Below are 24,951 nucleotides of genomic sequence, written 5' to 3'. Positions count from 1 at the left end.
ACTTAATACAATACAAACCATCAGGAGATAGAAAAGGAGTATCTAAAAATAAGTTTGGAAGTTTCCATTCAAAGACAAGGACACCATTTATGATACCAAAGTATTAATATCATTTTTCCTTGGATCTTTGAGAACAATTTGAAGACACACTCTCTCCTAAAATGGATTAAGCTTCCAAGGGTTGAAAGATTCTTAGTATCTTAATTTGTTCCCAAAAATGTATACTAAGATCTATTATGTTTTTAGAAATGTATTTTTCCAATGTGATAACAGCCATGACTCAGATTCAAACAAACTTCCTAAAAGTCAAACACACAGACTAAGCAGGAACCCATTAGGCAAAGACTCAAAAAGGTAACTTTTTATATGGACCCAAACTTTTGAAGGTCTTTTTTTCATGTCTATGTCATTTAAATTCCATCATCAGAAGCAAAAGGGTTTACTTGTGGAAGGCTTATCTAGGGAAGTAGTAAGTAATACTGAGGTAAAGAGAGAAGCACCCTCATGCAAGCTCTGAGAAGCAGAGGAAGGAAACGAGTTAACACAGCCTATGGACTCAACAGTCTGCCCAGCTGAGGTAAGAGATTTGTGTTTAGATTTGTATTGCTTCATCTAATTCTGTAAACTGAAGTATTTTAAAACAATAGTATTTTTATCCACTTTTTCCAAATGCAGGTGAAACATTGTTGACTCATCAAGCTTTTATGTACCAGACCAGCTTTCCCCCAAGTAGCATAACAGATCCTTTCCTTGATAGGTAACCTCACTATTTTAAATGCTTGATTGTCTTCATAAACACATCAAGGGCAAAGTAAATAAAAATTTAAAACCTAAGCATGGTTGAAAATAAGGAAACTGAACAGTGCTTTTATTTATACCACAAGTAGCACTTTCAGCACTGCTGGTAAGAAGAAAATATTGTAGCAAAGTCTCAGTAGAAAAGGAATGGAATATAGAACACCTTTCTCTGATTCGCTTTAAGAATTATCCTTAGAAATGCTATTTTAAGTATTACCGTTAGAGAGTGTTAGCACACTTCAGAAAGAAAGCAGAAAACTCCAAATATCAAGTTTCATTTTTACACGACCTTTCCCTGATACATTCCATAATTAATGCTAAATTGGCATACAAAGGCAAACTGTTCTTGCAGGAAAATCTCATGATTCATATACTTGACATTTTAAAACACTTAAAGAGTTTATAGGATTGTGACATTCTATCAGAAGAGGTTAACCAATTCAGCATCGTAAGGGAAACCCTCCCAACTGTTTTCCACCATCAAATCCACTGCTGACTGCATGTATTCCACTTCCTTCAGGCTTTGGATTTCGAGTTATCTGCTTGCCAAGCATAAGCCTTGCAAATGCTGCAGAAATAGTTACTTAAAAAATCCATCTCCATACACATTCACATTAAAACAAAAAATCTCCTTGAAGGGATAAAACATTCTATATCTTGTCTGATTCATCCAAAAGTGAATACAAAAAGTCTAAGAAACACTCCTCTGAAGAAAAAAAGTTTAGGCTCTTCAAAGACTTTGGCAAACACTGGTTGCAACACTATGAACAACTGAGCTTTTTAAATATGGGTTTAGAACTCTGCTAGGTGCTATGAGAAAAAAAAAAACAAAAACCTAACAACACTACTGCTGGAAGCAACACATATAAAAACTGTATAAATTATGCTTTAGAAGAAAAGCAAAGCAATAAACAGCAGGCTATGGGGCAGGTGGAGAAAAGAAAGGAAGAGCACTCCAAACAATAGGAGGAAGAGGCGGAGATCAAAGGGTATTTAAGGGATCAGCCTGGGCAGGAAGGAAGCATCCTGAGGACCTGGGGGTTCAAGCACAGAGCCAGGGCCCTGCCAAGGTGCGTCAGGCCTTGAAAAAGTAAAAGCACACATATGCACTTACCCTCCAGATGACAGATTGGGAGGAAAACTCACATGCAGAAGCTAATATGTTGAGTAATTTATGGAATTAGAAATGGGAAAAAAATATGATCTCCTAGGTTAGAGTTGACTATATTCTCTAAGGGTCTGTCTACGAATTTAAGGGACTTCAACAGCCTGTATAACATACTTCTGAGCACTACAGATAAGAATGAATACAATGGGAAGAACTTACCTAAACTCAACTTGAGGAAACGATTTCTCAAATATCAAATGGAATACTAGATGTATTTAAATAAGGAAGAGGAAAAAAATGCCAGGAGTCAAAAGAGAAATAACTGGCAAATGACTGGTGAGTATATTCTGAGATTTTTTAAATCTGAAAATTGTAAGTTAAAGTTATAAAGCAAATTTAACACTGGAATGTACAACAAGCTCTAAAACAAACATGCAAAAATCTGCTGTAAAAACTGGATCTCAGCCTCAATGTTGCCACCCTTCAGAGAAAACACTGAAAATTACTTTTACCTAAGGGAAAAGTTAACTTTGGTCTCCCACAAATCTTCAGCAAATTAACCTAATTTAATTGATTTTATTATAAAGTTATTTTCAATATACACCTGAATATGCATTTAGATCTGGAATTTGTTTTATACATTTTTTTTTTTTTTTTTTGAGATGGAGTCTTGCTCTGTTGCCCAAGTGGCGTGATCTTGGCTCACTGAGGCCTCGGCCTCTCAGGTTCAAGCGGTTCTCTCACCTCAGCCTCCTGAGTAGCTGGGACTACAGGCATGCACCACCATGCCGTTAATTTTTTGTAGTTTTAGTAGAGATAGGGTTTCACCATGTTGGCCAGGCTAGTCTTGAACTCCTGATCTCAGATGATCCACCCACCACCCTGGCCTCCCAAAGTGCTGGGATTACAGGTGTGAGCCACCGCACCCGGCCTGTTTTATGAATTTAATAATCTTGTGAACATAGTGTGTACTAAATACCAAAGGCCCCTTTAGGCTCAGAAACAACCAACCAACAACATCATCATCCAAACAAAAATTCCAAAATGTTTCCATTAATTCTGTAACTCTCCTCTGGGCAAGCCTCTCTATCCTAATTAGAAAGTTAAGTAGAATTAACTATTTCTAGAGGGTTAGGCAGGAAGGCCCTTGAATATATGCAGAAAAAGAAGCACAAGCAAACATGTGACAATCCAAAGAGAGAACTGTGGAATTAATTGGCCTGAAGCGCCAATGCTTTAATGAAAGCCAGAGACCCCAAGGGTTAATACACAGTGTTCACACTGAATCTGTCAGAGCCAGATTGTTGGTGATGGGTTTAGGAGCGTGGCTTTCAATTCTGTACTCCACCCTTAACAAAAGAGCACAAAGACAAAGAGCCAGGACAAATTAGGTGTAAAGATAAACAAAAAATTATACGTAAAGATAAATGTAAGCAACTCATCCAGAAAGATTTTTCAAATTCACAGTAGTTTTCTTTAAATAAAAGCCTTTCTAGAATGGCAATCATTTACTACCTGAATCCATTAAAGATAGGAAATAAACATGTTTATACTTCACAAAGGGAAATCTAAAAAAAAAAAATCTAAAATATTTCCTGAGGGGGAGAGAAACAAAAATGGATGGAAAAGGAGGATTCAGGATTAGCAGGCTTTTATCAAATTCTTGAATACCTGAGATGTGTTTGCTTTAGTCTTACCTAAAGATTGGAGGAAATGACAACTAAATTCTGTCATCAAAATTTGTCATTATAAAATACAAATGAGTAGTCAATTTGTTGGATTTCAGCCCAAATGGTCATATTACATTTTATATTATTTTTACTCAATAGAAAATGCTGTCAGCACCAACGAACTGAGATATAAATTAGTTTTCCAGAGAGAAGAAATTAGCCCTTTAAGTTTATAATTGCTAATAAAAATTTTCACAAATATATTCTGTTCTATGTCATCTTAACTAAAATATACTACAGAATATTTTTGTTTTCAAACTCTGCAGGGCCATGATTATAAACATAAGTAAAATAGTCTGTTGTAATACAGGGAAGCTGTGTGAACCTCTGGGGTGTAGAGTTCTGTTTGTTCCTATATAACAAACTGCTAGATACTCCTACTCTTTACCTCCCACTTGCCTAATCCAGGAAGAATTACAGGTTGTCATGGGAAACCAGAAAACAGATAAGCAAGCATGTTAAATCAGTAGCCTTAACAATATACATAATTTAGAGTCAAGAGGCTCTGCTCTAAGGTCTGCAACACAGGGACTCTCCAATCTCGAAGCATTGGTGGATTAACAGCTGCCATTTCCTTGTGAATCAAAGGTCTTTTAAAATGGATTTGCAAGTTCAGAGCTGTGTCCTGGGTGAATACCAGGAATTTTGGAAAACTTACCTGACTACAGTGTTCTGTGTCAGATCCCTTAACATAGGAACAGGAGAACATACTATTCTAGAAGGAAACAAGAGAAGAAACATCTATCTGTAAACTGTAACTTTTTAGGTAAGTGGAAATAAGATGTTGCTATGTTTGTTAGTCTTTAGAAAAGATAAATCATTAGAATGCACTAACAAAAACAATAAAAACCATTTATATCTTTAAAAAAAAAAAGTAAGTACCACATAAATGAAATGGTTAACTATCAACCCTAAGGCATTCAATCTCATTAGTACTCAGAGAACTGCAACTATAAACCATAAGATGTCAATGAGCATCCACCAGACTGACAGAAATTAAAGCTGTGACAAGGGTTTGCCAAAACGTAGAGCAACAAGATCTCTCACAAACTGCCACTGGGATTACAACACAGTGTAACCACCTTGACAAACCACCTAGAAATATTACCTAGAAAAAAAATGAAGATACACATACTCTATGGCCAGCAGTTCCATTCCTGGAAATGTGGTTCACAAACTGGTCTCAGCACCCTTTCACATTCTTAAATCTCAAAGGGCTTTTGTTTATAGTGGTTATATTTATGAACATTTACTCATTAAAAATTACGACTAAGAAATTTTTAAAATACTAAAAGATAACCCTACATGTTAACATAGATAACATTCTTATGAAAAGCTATTTTTTTTTTTACAAAGCAAAACAAAGTCATTGTTGTATACTTTCAAAAATCTCATTAATATCTGGTTAGTATCTATTTAATAGCTACTCTCCTCTGCTTCTATCTCTTGAGAGGCCTCTGGAAAACTCCACTGTGCACTCAAGAGAGAAAGTGTAAGAAAAGCAAGTAACACCGTAACATCTTAGTATCATTATGAAAAGAGTTTTGACCTTTAGGATATCCTGAAAGGGACTCCCAGAGCTCCCTGCACAAGGTGACACAGCTACTATGAAGAGCTGGGGCTTTGAACCCAAGCCTTTTTCAGTCAGCAAGGTTTTGTCTTATTTTAAATACAATTTTCTCACTATTATTAGAAAATAAACATTTAGACAACAAGGAAAAAAATCCTAACTAAACTTCCTTCCAGTCACCTCAATTATATACAAAATGAAACTTACTGATCTGGAAGAATGGCTTCTTCATCCAAAGAAAACTTTCCTTGAATCCCATGACATAGTTCAGGGGGTACATCCACTGGCTGTGGAAAAATGCATTCCTGATCTCATATGCAAAGAATGGAAAACTGGGACTCAAGCAGATTCTTGAGTGTTCATAGCAGCATCATTCATAAGAGCCAAAAGGCAGAAACAAACCCAAATATTTACCAATAGATAAGTGGATAAAAAAGTACACATACAGTATTATTCAGCCATAAAAAGGTATGAAATTCTGATACATTATTTAACATTATTTAAAAGGTACAGAAATTCTATTTGGGAAGATGAAAAAGTTCTGAAAAAGTGCTGATGGTTATACAACACTGTAAATATACTTAATGCCACAGAATTATAACCACTTAAAAATGGTTACAATGGTAAATTTTATGTTATGCATACTTTACCAAAATTTTAAAAAGTGCATTTCTAATTAACCAAATTGTGTAACATACCTCTGTGGAACCTGTCTGGTACAGCTCTAAAATGAAGTCATGGAGTGGGTGATGTTTCCCCACAAATAAGACATCACCTCCAAGGCTGTTTCTTCTGGCTACAGGGAAAGAAAAGAATAAGACCTACACATAAAAAAATTGTACCTACAAGACCAATTTTATGAGCATAAAACAAGGGAAAGCATCTAAGTGTTAAGAATTATAAAATTTATGAAAAATAATTTTAAAGTGATAGGTTAGACAAGAGTAAGTTCTAGTATTTGATAGTACTGTGGGGAAGTTAGTAATTTATTACATATTTCAAAATAGAAGAAAAAAACTGTAATGTTCCCAACACAAAGAAAAGATAAATGTGAGGTGATGGATATCCCAATTACCCTATTTTGATCATCACATATTGTATATAGGTATCAAAATATCACATGGACCCAAAAAATACGTGTAACAAAAAGATTGTTCTAAAAGACAATCTTTTGGATAAGAAATTGTTTCTAGAGGCTTATTATAATGGTATTAAATTTTTCAATAGAGCCCAGCTTTGCAATTTCCGAATATGAATACTTTTTACTGTCAGTATTAATTACAAATTGCCTCCTTTTATGTCATATTTCAAGTTAGCACTCTAAGAGCATATGCTTTTGTTTCACCCTAACCTTTTAAACAAAGTAGTTATTATTGGGGGGAAAGGAGGAGTAGGGAAAGGCAGATGGAGAAAATGAATAATATCTTCCCAACAGGCAAAAGATACTTTCGCATGTGCATGTCATATAAGAATCAAAATGTCAAAGGATATTGCTGAAGTATTGCTTTTTAAAAAATTTAACAAATACTTGTAAGTTAAAACATTTTATTCAACTACTACTCAACTTACAGATAATGAATTAAGAAGCAAAGTCAACGTCTGTAATAAGAAAATAAAATCAATGATTTATACCCCCCTTTATGGGAAATCTGACAAACGGGAGAAGGAAGGTCTAATTTTATACAGAAATATAAAGTGTATATTATACAGATCAGTGTTAACTAAGAAGTATAATTCTTACTCTCTTCTGGAGTGAGGTCTGGGTATACCTCTTCTAGGGCAGCTCGTAGCCTTCGCTCATCCACGAATGGCAAGAGAGCAACACCTGGGAAAACAAGTGTAAATGAACCACCCCTGCTACCAGGATCACCCAAATTCCAACTTACCATTGCTCGAAATGAACGTTTCTAGTAGAGTTTCCTTGCTGATACAAAAACGTTTTGGAACTGAACTCTTATTGTCTCATTAAGCCAAAACTCAGATGCTAATATTTCCCCTGTAGTTGCAGGAGAAAAAATTCTACGTATTTTCCATTCTTAAAATGGCTTATATGAAAAATCATGTTTTCTGAATCTTAACTCCATGGTGATAAAAATTTTAAATAAATGAACAAATGGCTACCTGGATACCAGTATATGTTCTCACTTTAGTTACTAAGATGCCCCCAAGCAAGCCAGTTACTCTCCCTAGGGCTTGAGTGTGTCCTTTCATCTTTCTAGTACTTGGTTTCATCTTTTGTAAAATGAGAGCATTTCAACTAAAATACTCAATTCTGTTCAACCAGAATGCATAGATCTCCTCCTGCTCTAAAATTCCATAGTATTCTTTTTACATTTTAAGGCCTACTAATTAATTTATATACAAAAAAATTTTAAAGACTTGCTTAAATAACTTAGGGGGCAGGGGACAGAACAGAGGCTATTCATTTGGGGCTTAAAATGATCCTCTGCAGTATGCTGAAATTAAGGGCACTTATTTGGACCCAGAAGCATAATTTTCAAAGAAGCACATCACTAATACAATGCTATAAGAAAAATATACAAAGTTATTGAAGCATATGTATTTTCTGCTCTACACAGTATAAGTAGTATTTTGGCTAAATAAAAATTTTACGATACATAGCAAAGACAAATGCTAAATAGCATTAAATAATTCTGAAACTACTGCTACTCAAAACCACTGTTATCTGTGATTATTCCCTTTAAAATTATGAGAAATGAAAAGGTTTCCAAGTCTTAATTATTTAGCTATTGCATTTTCAAAGTTAGGAATCATATTCAATTTCACTACCTAGTAAGAGATTTTTTTTAAAAGATAGGGTCTCACTCTGTCACCCAAGCTGGAGTGCAGTGGCACGATCATTGCTCACTGCAGCCTCAAACTCGCAGGCTCAAGCAATCCTCCCACTTCAGCTCCTGAGTAGCTGGGACTACAGGCACATGTCTCTACCACACCCAGCTAATTTTTTAAATTTTTTGTAGAGATGAGGTCTCCTTGTGTTACGCAGGCTGGTCTCAAATTCCTTGTTTCAAGCAATCCCTCCAACTTGGCCTCCCAAAGTCCTGAGACTACAGGCATGAGCCACTGCACCTGATCTTTTTTTTTTTTTTAAGTTAAAAAGAAACTAAGTTCTAGTATGAATTTTGAATGGCCTAAAAGAGTGATTTCAAGGCTCTTAATACCTAACATGTGAGTCAGGCTATTTCAATAACTGGTAAACACATGAAAAAAACCCAGGAAATTGCTAAAATATTATTTAGTCATACACTTAAGAGAAATATATCAAGGGGAAACTACAGCATCATCTAGCTTGTTTTCTACCCACTACATTTAAGATATATATATATATAAAATAAGATATATATATATATAAAATAAGATATATATATAAAATAAGATATATATATATAAAATAAGATATATATACATATAAAATAAGATATATATATCCTACCCACTACATTTATATATATATATAAAATAAGACTTTTCTACAATATCAATTCCAGAAGCTAAATCCAATCAGTTAACAATGTGAAGTGCTACTCAACAGCAAGAAAATTACTAAGCAATAAATTTGCCCTACTGGCCAGCACAGAAAGGAATGCCTTACATCCAGATATGACAGAGCTAGAGTGAGCTGATAGTAAACATGAGAATAGCAGCTACTGTTTCCTGAACACTTCTTATGTTCATGCATTATCTCACTGAATTCTTTCAATACCCAGAGGGAGCCCAAGTAGTGGTAATAACTTAGGTATTACACAGTCACTTCAAATGTGAGCTCTAGTATCAGACTTTCTGAGTTCAGGTCTTAACTCAGGCAGACCTGAGTTCAGGTCTTAACTCAGGCAGACCTGAGTTCAGGTCTGCCACTGTGTAACTTGATGGAATTACTTAAATTCTCTATTCATATATAAAATATACAGCAATCAAAACTACTATGCCATATATCTATATAGTACTAAGCAAATTGACCAAAACGATATTGCTTTCAAATTACGTGTGTTGGGCCGGGTGCGGTGGCTCACGCCTATAATCCCAGCACTTTGGGAGGCTGAGGTGGGCGGATCACCTGAGGTCAGGAGTTCCAGACCAGCCTGGCCAACATGGTGAAATCCCACCTCTACAAAAAATACAAGAAAATCAGGCGGGTGTGGTGGCACTCGCCTGTAATCCCAGCTACTCAGGAGGCTGAGGCAGGAGAATTGCTTGGACCAGTGAGACGGAGGTTACAGTGAGCTGAGATCGCATCACTGCACTCCAGCTTGGGCGACAGAGTGAGACTGTCTTAGAAAAAAAAAAAAAAATTACATATAATGTTGGTAAGCACACGTTTAAAAATGTTGACGTATCCAGATATACTTCATCTTCTATTAAGATGTACTCAACCCAGGTAAGAGCTTAACTAAGTATTATCACTACTTTCACTAAGTAAGTTTTAAAAACATGTATGAGGAAGAAACTGTATTTCCCAACAGTACTAAATTTTACCTCAAGCAAAGTGTGTTCTCACTACTAAGCTAAGTAAAAATATTTATATAAAACATTGTATAAAATACAAAAATATTTGAGGTCAAAATTTAAACCCATCCTAAAATTCATGTGAAATCTCAAGGGACCTTGAATAAGAATAAAGTTGGAAGACACAATTTCTGACTTCAAAACTCACTACAAAGCTACAGTAATTATAACAGTATAGCATCGGCATAAGGACAAACACATAGCTCAATGGACTAGAATAGAGAGCCCAGAAGATTTTCAACAAGAGTGCCAACTTATTCAATGGGGGGAAGAATGGTCTTTTCAACAAGTGGTGCCGGGAAAATTTGATATGCACATGCAAAAGAATGAAGTTGGACCATTACTTTACACCATATACAAAAATTAATTCAAAATGGATCAGATTTAAATGTAAGAACTAAAACTGTGTAACTTTTAGAAGTAAACATAGGAAGAAAGATTCATGATGTCGGATTTGGTAAAGATTTCTTGGATATGACACCAAAAGCACAGGAAACAACAAAAAAGAAACTTGATTTCATCAAAATTAAAAACTTGTGTGCATCAAAGGACATCATCATAGGGTGAAAAGATAATCCACAGAATAAGAGAAAATATATGCAAATCATACATTCAATAAAAGATTAATGTCTAGAATATATAAAAAACTTCTATAATACAACAACAAAATTAACCCAATTCAAAATTGAGCAAAGGACTTGAACAGACATTTCTCCAAAGATTTAGAAATGGCCAAAAAGGACATGAAACGATGTTCAGTATCACTAATCATTAGGAAAATGCAAATCGCCACCACAATGAAATACCATTCATACCCATTAGCATGGTTATTACTAATAAAAACAAAATAACAAATGTTGGAGAGGATGTGAAGAAACCTGAACTCTTGTACATTATCTCACTTTTCCCCTAGAGTTAAATTATATTGAAAATACCCTGTCAGTGAAAGAAATAATATATACCACAATGACAGAGTTGACAAGTCACCTGCATGTTTATATATTTAATTATCTACTTAATAAACCCAGACAACGATTTAATAATTTACTTATTTAACAAACACAAAAATATATTTGCTTCTTAATTAATTTACTTAGTATTTTTACATCCCTCACTGTCCTATGCATCTTCTCTCTCTGCTTTAATCAAGACATCCTCCACAAAGCACCTTGAAAAACCCGAATCTCCAATCCATTTAACATGTAATAATACATGATCATGAAGCACACAACACTTATATAACCCCAATGGGTGCATTTCCATGATCATTCCACTGAAGCGATATGATATTTCTGCTACTAAATAAATCAAGTCAACTCCAAAGCCTCCTGATTTTTCAATTTGTAAATTGTATTATTTATTCCCCTTTGTCTCAAGATTCTCTGTAAGTCATTTTATTGGCCATTCCAACCACAGGGAACAATAAGTAAAAAATGAAAATATGACTTTACCAAATGTGTTTATTACCCTAGGACAATGTATGGTGGAAGAAAAGGTTAAAAAATTTGCTGCAGGATGACTTTAGAGTGAAACAACAGCTGGTTTACTGTGTAAGAGATATTTCTTTTTTTTTTTTTTTTTTTTGAGACGGAGTCTTGCTCTGTCACCCAGGCTGGAGTGCAGTGGTGCTATCTCGGCTCACTGCAAGCTCTGCCTCCCAGGTTCACGCCATTCTCCTGCCTCTGCCTCCCGAGTAGCTGGGACTACAGGCGCCTGCCACCACGCCAGGCTAATTTTTTGTATTTCTAGTAGAGACGGGGTTTCACTGTATTAGCCAGGATGCTCTCGATCTCCTGACCTCGTGATCTGCCCGCCTCGGCCTCCCAAAGTGCTGGGATTACAGGCATGAGCCACTGCGCCCGGCCGAGATATTTCTTTATTGTATTTTACATTCAATCATCATCACATATTGGTTGAGTGGTAAATACACCTTAAAGTTAGTACAAATTTTATATAGCCATTCCTACAAAATCTGTTAATGGAATGAAAAACTAGTAGGAAAAGTCATGATCAACATTAAGTATTTAAACTAAATAAAAGTTTCTAGCATATTTTTCAAAAGTTTCCATGGAGTATACGTAAATCTCCACATGGACACTACTGTGTTTCTGTATTTCTCAGCAACCTCAAAAGGTGTTAATGAGCTACTGACTGAATGTAACAAGCCCCATTAATTAATCACAAAGGAAACAAAGATGTAATTATCAACCTATTTCAACTCAATTTACTGCTTCTAAGAATGTTATAATTAAATTTACTATTAATCATTGCTAATCCCAGGTTGGATGGAGAAATATCAACATTTCACATATAATTCTCAAAATATTTACCTTTTAATATTTATTTATTTATTTATTTATTTATTTTATTTATTAATGAGACAGGGCCTCACTCTGTCTCCCAGGCTGGAATGCAGTGGTGCAATCATGGCTCCCTGTAACCCAGACCTCCCAGACTCAAGCAATCCTCCCACCTCAGCCTCCCAAGTAGATGGGACTACAGGTGCAAGCCACCATGCCAGGCTAATTTTTGTATTTTTTGTAGAGATGAGATTTCACCATGTTGCCCAGGCTAAAATATTTATCTTTTACAGAATTATTTCATTTCAAAAATTATGTTTGTTCACAGTTTTATCAGAAAAGAACATCTAAATTTTACCTTGCCATGCATATTTCTTCCCATTCAAATCAATAGCAAAATCTTCAGGATAGAAGTCAATTATACTAGAATCCTATATTAAGGAGAAAAGTAAAGAATCAAAACAGAAGTCACACATCTCTGTCATAAAGAATTTGATATGACTTTCATTCAAGTCATAAGGTCTGATGAGAAAATAAAGTGCATTCCTTTTAAAAAATGTTAAGAGACATTAGGTCATTAATCCCAAGTATAGTAAAACAAAATGAACAATGTTATTTTAAAAGATGAAAAAGCATTACTGCAGAAGAATTTTAGAACTGACAACTATGGGCTTCAGGCAGGCAGAAAGTAAAGGGTTTACGTATTCTAACACTTCCTACTTCCCGGCTGGGTCTCACTCTTTCTAGCTAGCATACAAAACAAGTTCACAGGTGATTTTGGGTAAGGCAGTCTCCTCATCTCTGGTGGCTACCAAATATGGCTGGAACAAATAAAATTAAAGACTTACAGGTAGCCAGAGAACAAAAATTTTTTCCTGGCCGGGCACGGTGGCTTACGCCTGTAATCCCAGCACTTTGAGAGGCCAAGGTGGGCAGATCATGAGGTCAGGAGATCGAGACCATCCTGGATAACATGGTGAAACCCCATCTCTACTAAAAATACAAAAAATTAGCTGGGCATGGTGGTGAGCACCGGTAGTCCCAGCTACTCAGGAGGCTGAGGCAGGAGAATGGCGTGAACCCAGGAGGCGGAGCTTGTAGTGAGCCAAGATGGCGCTACTGCACTCCAGCCTGGGCAACAGTGCAAGACTCCGTCTTAAAAACAAACAAACAAAAAAAATCAAAAACAAAACAAAAAAATTTCTCCCCAAAACAAACTGATTTACTGTGCAGGGCCAAAGAAAGTAGGAAATATATGTGTGTTTGGAGTAAAAAACATACTTTGTTTCTGTACTTCACTGTTTTAACTATCAGCTGCAAAACAATTGTAACTGATACTAATAAAATGTGACAAAAATCCTGTCACCCACACACTCAAAATACTGAGACTCACAGGATCACTCATGAGCTTCCGCCATGATGGAGGTAGAAAATTACCACTTGCAGCTGGAAATACTCCCATAAGTTGTTCTAGTGGTTTAAACTGCAAAAAAGAAAAAACGTTAAAGACCCAAGATTATTATCTAATCCAGAATTCTATAAACTTTATGACTTTAAGTAATTAAGCTTACCGGTTTCGTACCCTTCTCAAAATCAGATGGCATGTCTGCAATGCCTTCAAAGTCTGAAGCAAATGGTGCATAATGAAATGGGTAATACCACTTCCAGGAAGCACAGCCCTAGAATCATTAAAAAGTAACAACAAAATCAAAAACCTATGTTAATGATGAACACAATTAAAAAAACAAAAATTAGGACTGTTAACCTATAATATTCTATTTATAAAACACATGACTTCTGGCATATATTCCAAATACTGATCTTTTCCATGACTCCTAAAAATTGTTTAAATTTGAAGTTTCAATTCATATCAATGGCTCTTTGACTTTAAAAATGCTACAAAGCATCTTTGAAAAATCAGTAGTTACTGCCAAACTTCATATTCACAAACACAATTTGGTAAGATTTTTATCCTTAAAATACATTTGGTGACATTTCTTTCCATCTCTAGAGCTGTCATCATCAAGTAAAACCAAAAGCAGTCACAGCAGACATTTACTGAGCATGTAAGGTGGTTAGAGACATTATTGGAACAGCAGTTGAAAGTAAAACAGCCATGAGTTTCATTTTAAAATTCACCATTATATTTTCACCTGACAAGTTTCTTTTGACTATAAAAACATGTGAGTAAACACAGCAAAAAGAAAACAAAAGCAAGTTATACTCACAGGAAAGAGATATCTAAGATGTGTTAAGACAGTGTCTAGTGAATTTAAATCTTGACAGTAGGAGTAAAACACGCAGAGTACTTAACAGTCAATACTCAGTGCACTGTGTTACTTTCTACTTGTCAACACACTTCATCTATTCTCAGGTCACACCAAATTTAACTTGGTTTGCTCTCTAAGCACGAAACCAGATATTAACTATCAGTGTTACAATCCTCAATATGTCTACCTAATCTCTCACCAATCTGACATTTCAATTATCAAAAGGTAGGATACAGGTTATTCCAATTAGAATGTGCTTCATGTATCATCACTATATTATGAAGAGAGTAGCATTCAAATTCCTTTAGAATTCTTATTGGTATTTTCCAGGCTTTGTCTTCTGTTCAGTCATTTAGTGACTGTCAATTCATCACTCAGTTATTTTTAAACTCCAATTTAAAAAGCACTAACCTTTCATCATCTTAAAGACAAAGAGCAGTCAACCACATTACTTGATGCTGAAAATACTTTTAACAAAAATTAGCTTTGTTTCTATATTAATACCTAAGAAGCTTCCACATCTTCAGAAACAAATATTTACAAATACGGACTTCTGAATAGGGAGCTTTAAAAAATGAGCCTGGGTTTGTTTTCAAGATCCAGCTCAATAATACTATTATTACAGAAATTACTGGGCTGGACGCAGTGGTTCATGCCTGTAATCCCACTACTTTAGGAGGCCGAGGCAGGCGGATCACGAGGTCAGGAGTTTGAGACCAGCCTGACCAACATGGTGAAACTCCGTCTCTACTAAATACAAAAATTAGCCGGGTGTGGTGGTGCGCTCTGTAATCCCAGCTACTCAGGAAGCTGAGGCAGGAGAATCACTTGAACCTGGGAGGCAGAAGTTGCAGTGAGTTGAGATCACGCCATTGCCCTCCAGCCCAGGTGACAGAGCAAGACTCCGTCTCAAAAAAAAAAAAAAAAAAAAAAAAAAAGAAATTACTATTTTTCTTAAATGATTAACTACAAATTCAGAGGAAAATATTCTTTTTGTACCTGGTAATAATATCTAAGAACCCAGCAAAGTCCTTCAACGTACGACTGCACAACTTTCCGACGGAATTTCTCATCAGCTGCATCCACATCAAATTTGTTCTTGTAGTACCGCTGCTTCCAGCCAGCTTCCCATAACCTAAAACCAGGCACAGCTCATTTATGCTGAATTAACACATCTTCAGTAACAGGCTGTCTACCAATTTATATCCCAAATCAGTTTATATTTAATACCCAGGGGAAATGTGAAAGAGTTAAACACTCATGCTAACACATATTCATTTAATTATTTCTAAAAAGTCTAATTTCATAGGATTTATTATCAACTTAAAGACAGTTAAACACACCCCAGTCACTGATTCTGGTAAGACCATTATAAAACCACATTTTAAAAAATGTTATTGAAAAATATATAGAACACATTTGCTCAAATTTTAATACTACTTTATATGTTTCTTTGTACAATTCTAAAGCTACATTTTAAGATTCAAATATTGAAGATATTTTATATAGTTCAAGTTCCTTAGTTTGTTAAAATATATTTAAACCATACAAAGAAAGTCAACTAAATTACTTAAGACTCACACAGGTAACTTTTTTAAATGTAAAAAATAGTTTATAAAAGAATAATCTAGACATTAGGCAGAAATTATGTGTATACCTACTCTCTCTATCCTTGCTTGGGCCTTATCCCTCTTTCAGCTAAGAGCTGTTGATGGCTTAAGGAAAGGAGATAGAGATATATATAGAGAGACGTACACATTCTATATCTCTATATATCTATGTATACATACACACACACAAACATATGTATGTTATGGTAAAATCTAGAAGCAGGTCAATGAATCCACTAAATTATCATTCATCACTGAAAATACAATGTGACCAACCACATTTTCACCCAATGTATTATGTTTTTTTAAGAATCCATTTCTTATTCTCTAAGATTTAACATTTAAGGAACATGAAGAAGCCAAAGAACACTTTTAAAAACATCAGAACAGATCAAAAACATCAAGATGATTCTCCATTTAGGCCTCTTTTCCATGTGCCAGATCTCACATATTAATTGCAGTCATGTTTCAGAATATACCGTATCAATTTTAATCTACCCCTCCCACAACACAAAGGATTCATAGAATAACAATTAGAAATATCTCCTATTCATAAGGTGGATTATCACTATTTTACAGAAAATATTAATGAAAAAATGCTAAAAGCCCCAAGCATTTCTTGGTAGAGGCATTTCCACCCTTAATCATCCTCTAGGATTAAACAATAAAATACTAAACAAATCAAGTTACCTATTAAACTAGTATTGATCATGATGGCTACATAGTAAACAAAACCAAAGACATGCTGTAAGAGGAAAATCCAAAGTACAGAAAGTAGAGGATAGAAACTAAAGATATACAGAGTAAATGTTCAATCACAAGTAGACATGGATCTGAAATCAAAGGATGTTAGAAAAATGTGCAGAACCACATATGACCCTTGCAAAGTTTCTAATCATAAACACAAATCACACACTTTCCATGTCCTGTAAAAGAAGCATGAGCTGTAGGTGACTACTGTCTTGTTTACCTTTGAAATAGATCGTTTTCCTAAATTCTTAATGAGCTACAATTATTGAGATTGCTGGCCTTTTGCACTTGGAGCCCACGGTTCAAATCTGGATTTAATTACATGAGAGGTTGTTAATCTTATTATATAATGATCTCAAACTTCAGGATGAATTAAAGAATCAGCTTCCTATTTTAAATTTAAAGTATACAGTTAAAGGGAAACTCCTCTGTCATGAAATATAATTGCGCATATGCAAGTCTGTGGTTTTTAAAAAACATACATATTGATCTCTTAACAGAATGATTTCTGCATATTTCATTTTGAGGAAGAACTCTTTCAATAGAGAAGATTAAGGCAAACTATATTAAGTGTCTAAGTATAACTGAACTTTCTAGGTTAAGCAGCTTGAAAATTTCATCAGTCTCCAAACAGCAACATTCAGATCACATAGTCAGAGCTAAACACCTCATATCTAGCTGATCTTGTGCCTGGTCTCAGAGGGAAAAGTGGATTGGAGGACGAAAGCCTGCACGCATACTAATCTAGACACTTAGGTTTAACAGCTACAGCTTACACATCTCACTGGAATTTACTGACTATTCTAACCCTCCACATTAATTACTGATGGATAAAAAGATCACAGGCAAGCATCTGAAGGCACTGCTGCTCTAAGCTAAATAGCATTAATTAGACTGCATCTATTTCAGCAATTTGCTAACAAAGTGCTACCAAAAAATGGCTTCACCTGACATTATCCTCTGGCTCAGGTTCACTGTCACTGTCTTCTGCTTTTCGCTTAATTCCTCCTATTGGAGACGGGGAGCCATCAGATGTGAAACTCGTATTAGGAGATATCGAAGGACTCTGCAGACAATGATGACATTACAGAAGAAGGATTTCATTATTCATTTTACAGAAGAAGGTACATCCAACCACCACTACTTACCGTGTTTCACAGTAACATTTTTAAAGCTACTACATAGAGATGGTAAACATATTTAGAAGGTACAGAGACTGATCTTGCTCCATTTCACTTCCCCTCAAAAGAAGTAATGTAATACCCAAACTTTCTATGCTTAAACTGAAAAGAATTAACATTGTTAGGGCAAAAAAAAAGTTTCTGAAGAAAAAAAAGTTTTAATTTTATATATTTTTTAAAATTATAGTACTTGAATTTTATTTTCCTTCGGTGGTTCACAATCATTTGTGACAATCAATTGTAACAATTCCTGTTAGGAATTCACAATCATTTGCCACCTACCAAATGGCAAAGCTATGAGGGGAAAAAACATACATATATTTTATATATATGTATAGCTCTATGTTATATATAAAATGTATTACATATATAGCATATAATATATAATAATATAGATGCAATAATATATAAAATGGTCAATGCTGGTGAGAATGCAGTTAAATGGTTAAGTCTTCAACCTAGTACAACCACTCTGAAAAGCAAGTTTAATAAGACTGTGTTAGATAACTTAAATTACTTTATATGTTCCGTTTTAAAAATCAATCTACAAATAAAAATCTATTAGTCATCTTAGAAAAATGCAGATTTTATTAGTATTTCAAAGACTTAGCTGTCATTTTAAATTCAGTACTATCTTCCCTTTGTACCTAACTCAATTAACATAATAGGTTAATTTTAACTAACATATTTTAATATAACCCTAACATATTTTAATATTTAAAAATTAAAAGAAAATGTTCTGCAACTTTAGTTACTCAGGCTAAAGGACCACATCACCAAAAACATAAGGGGCAGAAACATTTCCACAGTCAAGTTTTTCTTCTGTTACTCACAGTATATTAGCTATTTCAAGTAAACTGAATTTTTTTTAAACTGAGAGCACAGAAGGCCATTTCAATGATATAACAATTATAGAGTATCCACAGCATAAACACAGTTCATACCACAGGTCAAGAAAAGTTAAAATAATATGAAATCATATTTCACATAGAACTTAGAGCACGTCTCTTTTAAAAACATAATGTCAATGTTATTAATGAAAAGGTACAGACAATGTTGTCAAAAAAACCCAATAAAAATAAATACAGGAAGGCACTGTTGTACTTGGAAAACAAGGCAGGTATTGTTGTATTTTAGTTATACAGATCTGAGTCTGAAATACCAAATTCAACCTTTACTGGCTGTGTGGCCTTGAACAATTTATTACTTAACCTCTGTGAGCCTCATCTTAAAATGGGGATGATAACGTTCTGTTTCCTTACAAGTTATTGCAAGGATTAAATGCATCAATACATGTGAAAGATTACTGGCATGCTGCCTACCTGGTACATGGTAGTTAACCATTCAGTAAGTAATCACTATTGTTTTTTCAACCCTACACTAATCCATTTGGATTAAATTATGAGAGCGACATTCCCATTAACTGTCTACAGAGAAGTTGTGTAAAGAGCAAACTTTAACAAAATTAATTACTGACTAACAAGATATAAACTCTATCTTTAGAAAACAAAAATAATAATATACTTTCTAGAAAAAAATGCTGTTCACCATTTAATGCTAAATCTCCACTGCTCTGTCTCTACCAACAAAAATATTCCTTTGTGAACATACCAGATTCATATTAAATTCAAATTTCATAAGCTGTTTTTTTCATCAAATTAGATATAATGAAACCACACTGAAGAATGCTAAATATAAAACCACATATATAAGGAAATGGAAGCTATTTAATAAAACACTAAGAATGTTAATCATCAGTAGACATGTACTAGAGACTACAACCCAACAGCTCAGAAAAATAAAACACGAGAAATCTGTAACTTTAATGGCTCCCTTTAAATAAACTGGTAATTTGACTTCAAAATTTCCTTAAATTTAGAACATTCTAGGTGAAAATCCCACTCTGCAAAGATTCGAATTCCATACTTCCTCTATATAGAAATAATTGTGGCAAGGGAAGTTAATTAAGACAGAATCAAAGAAGCAACCTCATCACCAGTCTCCCCATTACTACTCCTATGGCAGATGTTATCGATCCACAGTCTGGTCCTGGGGCCTAATACTACCGGGCCTGAAGATAATACTGGAATCCTTCTTGAAGCAACCACAGCTGGCGAAGTTTAAATCTGCCTGCCTCCCAAGATTTAAAAAAAAAGTACTCTACCATCAACAGGGCATATGACACCACCAGTCACTCTCAGCTCTGCTCTGTGGGGATGGTAGTCACTAAAATCTTGAATGATGGGCATCAGCTATTTCTGTTCCATATAAGCATCAATAGGATAACTAACAGAATAACAAAAATTAAATATCCAAGCTTATTCAATTTCCTTGGATATATCATAGCAAAAGTGTATGTTCCTTCCTCTACTGTTAGATCAGGGTCTGTTCCCTCAGCCCTGCTGCTGTCCCACTGGGTATTCTGAGAGCTCATGGTCTATTTCCACTACAACAGGAAGGTGGTGGACAAAGTACAGCCTTGCAGGATAGGTTGATTTGCTTCTGGAGTTTGGATTACCAAGTTCAAATATGGAAGAATACCACAGGGCAAATAAATGTATGCAGTTGCTGAGTTCACAAACAGGGAGTAACCAGTAAGGGCTACCTTAAGATATTTATTCAGATTTATTTCATGCTGAATTGGAGAGCCAGAGTTTACACCTAAGGAATACTATTTTGCAAAATGTTCACAACTGCCCACTGAAGGAAAGGGGAAATAAGAGAATAAAACCCATCCTCCTCCTCTTGCCCCAGCTTTGAGACATATGGATGTCCCTTGACAAGCTTCTAGCACCATTCACCACCCTGTTCTTTGGAGAAGGGAGCAGTGTGCGGTTCATCTGCATTACAAAAACACTGCAGCCACTTAGCTTATTTTTGAGACAGAGTCTCACTCTGTCACCCAAACTGGAATCAGCTATCTCTTTATATTCGCATGTATCAACAATCCTACATGCTCTTCTTTCACATCATTTGGATATTTTCATATTGATAAAGATGGACTTAACAGAACTAAAGATTTCTCAAGGCAAAGCAATTAAGAAAAACTATAAAACAAAACTCCAGGCTGTGATAAATTTCACACACACACACCACCCCTGCAAGAGGTATGTGATATTCATCATTCTTAAATGTCACATAAAAGTAAGCCACTTACAGAGTTATTCTGCATCCTCATTTCATAGGCTGCTTGTCTCGGATTACTGGCTACTTGAGAACCTGGTGAATTTCTTGAACCCAAGGCATGAGGAGTTAATATTCCACTAGGAGTGAAGGCTGGTTGATCTCTCTAACATAAATGGAAATGAATGTAGAAATTAAAATTAAATCACAACACAGTTAGATGACAGAAAGAAAGAAGGGCAATGGAATAAAGTCCAAACTGTAAGCACTTTACAGAATTCACTAAAAGACCAAATGATCGTTAATATTACAAGGTTGTCTACACTTTGATTTGATGGTAACTTATAACTTCTAAACAACAGCCTATAATACTTAATAACTCAGCCCTAAAGTACATATAATACACTGTACTGAAACATAGAGAAAATCTTTCAAGTCTCATTATGCTAATCCACTGCTTTTTACAATTACAGAAAGCATTCAAGACACAATTTCAGGCAAATAAAAACAACATAATTTAGGTTTTAAAAAAGTTGAGTTTTGAGTTATACTTAGGAAATACAACTTTTTAAATTTATTTATTTATTTTTGAGACAGAGTCTCACTCTGTTGTGCAAGCTGGGGTGCAGTGGTGCGATCTCAGCTCACTGCAACCTCTGCTTCCTGAATTCAAGCGATCCTCTCACCTCAGCCTCCCGAGTAGCTGGGATTACAGGCGCATGTCACCACACCCAGCTAATTTTTGTGGAAATACAACTTTTATTTACCCTTCGCCTTCCTAGAATTTAACTCTTTATTTCCAATTAATTAGATATGATTATAGCTAACATAGGTGATAGTCTTGGCTGACTGATAAAAGATATTGGCAAAAATAATAATATTTAAGTAGAAACCAAATATGCCCCTCCCAATCTAAATGATTTTGAACCCACTGCAACAATAAATAACTCTACTTTTCTCCCTTCTTGTTTCCTGAAATTGCTTAATTCTAACAAAACATAGTAAAAGACAGTCCCTAAACTCCACAAGCTTGAAAATCTAGTAGGGAAGATAAGAAAACAAGAACTAAAGAAGTTAAATGACTATAAAATATTATGCAATTAAGTAAGAAAACATGTATCAGAGGTAGGAAGCACCAGAGTTAAAAGAAAGGATTGCTCAACCTGTACTATGAGCATAACCAAGAAGGGAGGCCTTGTAGAAAAGGTAAGATGTCAGTGAGCTGCAAAGTCAAAAATCCATTCAGAGGTTACAAATGAAGGCAACACTCTTAGTCAGCAGGGACATGGTGTATTTAGAAGACAACAAGGGATATGCTGGACGGCTGGAATTCAACTGGATGACAGTGTGCTCTGAAGACCAAACTAAGACAGAATTGGATTCTGAGGGGATTAAGGAGTCAGTGGTGCTTTTAGAGCAGAGAAACAAGTTTAGAATGTTGTGTTCTAGAAAGATTAATCTGACAAAGATGTAGAAATAAGAGTATAGTAACTTTCAAGGGGATACAAAAGATTGACCATTTTTACTTAAAAAACAATACTTGATTGCTGTAAACCATTCAAATAGCTAAATGCCACCCACCTCTCACCTCCCAAGTGTATCCCTTCAGACATCAGAGCCTAGAGGACCTTCTTTAAATCGACACCAGTGTTCTTTCTACAGGTAAAAAGGCAACTGGGTGGACACTTACATCCCTGACCAAGTCCTACTGGACAAGGAATAAAGCTACTGTAATGAACATCTTCCTCATAAATTGTAAAATTACGCTATTGCCAATCTCATGAAATCAATTAAAACTTACCTTCATTCTCTTTCTTTTTTCTTTCTGTCGTCTTCTAAAACTGTCCTAAAAGTATAAAATCCACATATTCTGTCAAATAATTACACAAAAATGTCAGAGTTAAGCATTACCAGGAATGATTTGGGAGGCAACTTAAGTTTTAAAGGACGACCCCAGAAATCTAGGTACATGATTTAAACCAGGCAATAAGAGTATATGTTCAAAATGCTGCTTATCAGAACTTAACAATGGAAGACTGAATTTAGATACAATTTAATGGTTCTTGGTAATTCTGTTCAGAAAGCTTTTGAATCATTTCAGGAAAATGCAAAGCCATTACAAAGACCCTTGGTTTTATCCTGGAGCAAACAGGCTGTCAATATGGAGAAGATACAAGTTAAAAAACAAAAACAAAACAAAACAAAACTCAACAATTCCTAAGGTTTAGTTGAAGGTAGTTAATAACTAAGGTATCCATTTTTTAAAAAATCAGCAAGACAATTTAATTAGACTCTGTTACCTAAAAAGGGCTCTTACTCTGTAGCATGCATGGCACAATGGAGAACAGAAGTGGAACTCTATGCAAACATTATCCACCACCCTGGCCAGATTCCAAAAATATCAATCCAATGAAAAAAAAGGAAGGAAATTGAGATGTATGCACGGCTTACTACTCTGGGCCAATTTAATTCATAGGAGAGGGTCCAGCCCAAGTTGATTCTTCCCCCTACTCATTTCCAAATTGTAGCCATGGTTTCAACTAGACAGAATTTTGTGTTCATCTTGTTTCCCACTAACTCTGGGCCATTCGCAGGCCTCCCATACCCATGCCCAAGTTTCCCTGAGTATCAAGGAACTGAAATGACAGCTAGGGTGGCCATAGCTACTGTTGCAGCCTAAAACAGGGGCCAGTGGATCCTATACTGATGGTCATCCTAGTAGGTACACTTCCAAGTCAGTCCTACCAACTGCAATATAAGGCCTTAAGGAAATTGGAAATTGGTGCTTTCTGCCAGGCAAAAAGCTGAATGCCAGATACATAAGTCTCCTGCTCTAAAGTGGAGCCCAGGTGATCAACTACCCTAAAACCTCCTCTGATATAGAAACCACTGATTTATTTAATCAAGCTTCTGTCCCATCTTCAATGAAACTTCTCTTGTGTAGGTCACCAATGACCTGCAGACTATGAAATCCATTAGTCAGATTTCAGTCCTTATCTGACCAGGATTCTTTCCTCCTTGGATCAGTCTTCACTTGGCTTCCAGGAGGCTACACTCACCTGATCTCCTTCCCTCTTGCTATGTGTCTTTGTTCCTCAACTCCCCAGCCTCTTAACCCATTTATGCCAAAGGTTGCAAGTCTTTTGTGTGAAAAATCAGACCTCGGTGATGACCTTTAGCAGTAGGATATAAATAACTCCCACAAGCTTATCGTTCCAATAATGGAACACTGGGCACAAATGAGTTACTGTTGGTGCTCCCCTGGGCCTAGTACTTGGATCTCTCCACTTCTCTCCTCCCATGGGAGTCATCACCTGGTCTCATGGCTTTGAACACCATCTACATGCTGATGACTCCCCAACCAGAGCCTCTCCATACTTAGCATCTCCATTTGGCTATCTGAAACTTCACATGTCTGAAATAGAATCCCCACCCCACCTTTGCACCTCCCAGTCTTTCCATGAGGGTTGCTCAAAACATCTTTCAGTCTGTTGTCACCTTTCCTTCTCTTACACTCTATATTTAATCTATTTGCCAATCCCACTGGCTCTACCTTCAAAACATGCTCAGAATCCAACTGCCTCTGATGATCTCCACTGCTACCATCCAGGCTCCCTTGGATTACTGTAAAAAAGGCTCCTCACTGGGCTGGGGCTCACTGCTTTGACCTTTCCCTCCATACAGTACTTCCAACATGGCAGCTAGAGTGATCCTTTTACAGTATGTGTCAAATCTTGTAACTTTTCTACTCAAAACCTTACACTGATGCACAATGAAAGTTAAAAGTCCTATGATGACCTGTTGGGTCCTACCAGACTGGGCCCTCCGTCTTCTTTCTGACTTCATCTCCTACTGCTCTTTCTTTGCCTCCTCTGCTCCTTCCACACTGGCTCCTCTGTGTTCTGTGAACATCCTGAGTATGCTCCTGCCCCAGGGCCTTGGCACTGGCGATTCCCTCTGTCTGTAATATGCTTCCTGCAAACATCT

The 24,951-nt window shown here is 35.7% G+C and overlaps 1 protein-coding gene across 4 annotated transcripts in view; it reads right to left on the bottom strand.

Moving 5' to 3' along the window:
• XRN2 (5'-3' exoribonuclease 2) overlaps nucleotides 1-24,951 on the bottom strand; it is an 85,809-nt gene that overhangs the window by 27,218 nt on the left and 33,640 nt on the right. For all 4 annotated transcript variants that reach the window (XM_054541497.2, NM_001133470.1, XM_054541496.2 and 1 more), the window contains 11 exon segments: nucleotides 22,766-22,810; nucleotides 20,999-21,130; nucleotides 17,608-17,726; nucleotides 15,300-15,435; nucleotides 13,602-13,709; nucleotides 13,424-13,513; nucleotides 12,389-12,461; nucleotides 6,948-7,031; nucleotides 5,905-6,002; nucleotides 5,414-5,493; nucleotides 4,295-4,351 (listed from right to left, as the gene is read on the bottom strand). In XM_054541497.2, coding sequence (XP_054397472.1) covers nucleotides 4,295-4,351; nucleotides 5,414-5,493; nucleotides 5,905-6,002; nucleotides 6,948-7,031; nucleotides 12,389-12,461; nucleotides 13,424-13,513; nucleotides 13,602-13,709; nucleotides 15,300-15,435; nucleotides 17,608-17,726; nucleotides 20,999-21,130; nucleotides 22,766-22,810 — 1,022 coding nt within the window.

Source organism: Pongo abelii, chromosome 21, assembly GCF_028885655.2.
Source record: "Pongo abelii isolate AG06213 chromosome 21, NHGRI_mPonAbe1-v2.0_pri, whole genome shotgun sequence".
Taxonomy (NCBI): domain Eukaryota; kingdom Metazoa; phylum Chordata; class Mammalia; order Primates; family Hominidae; genus Pongo; species Pongo abelii.
This window is presented reverse-complemented; position numbering and strand designations above follow the sequence as displayed.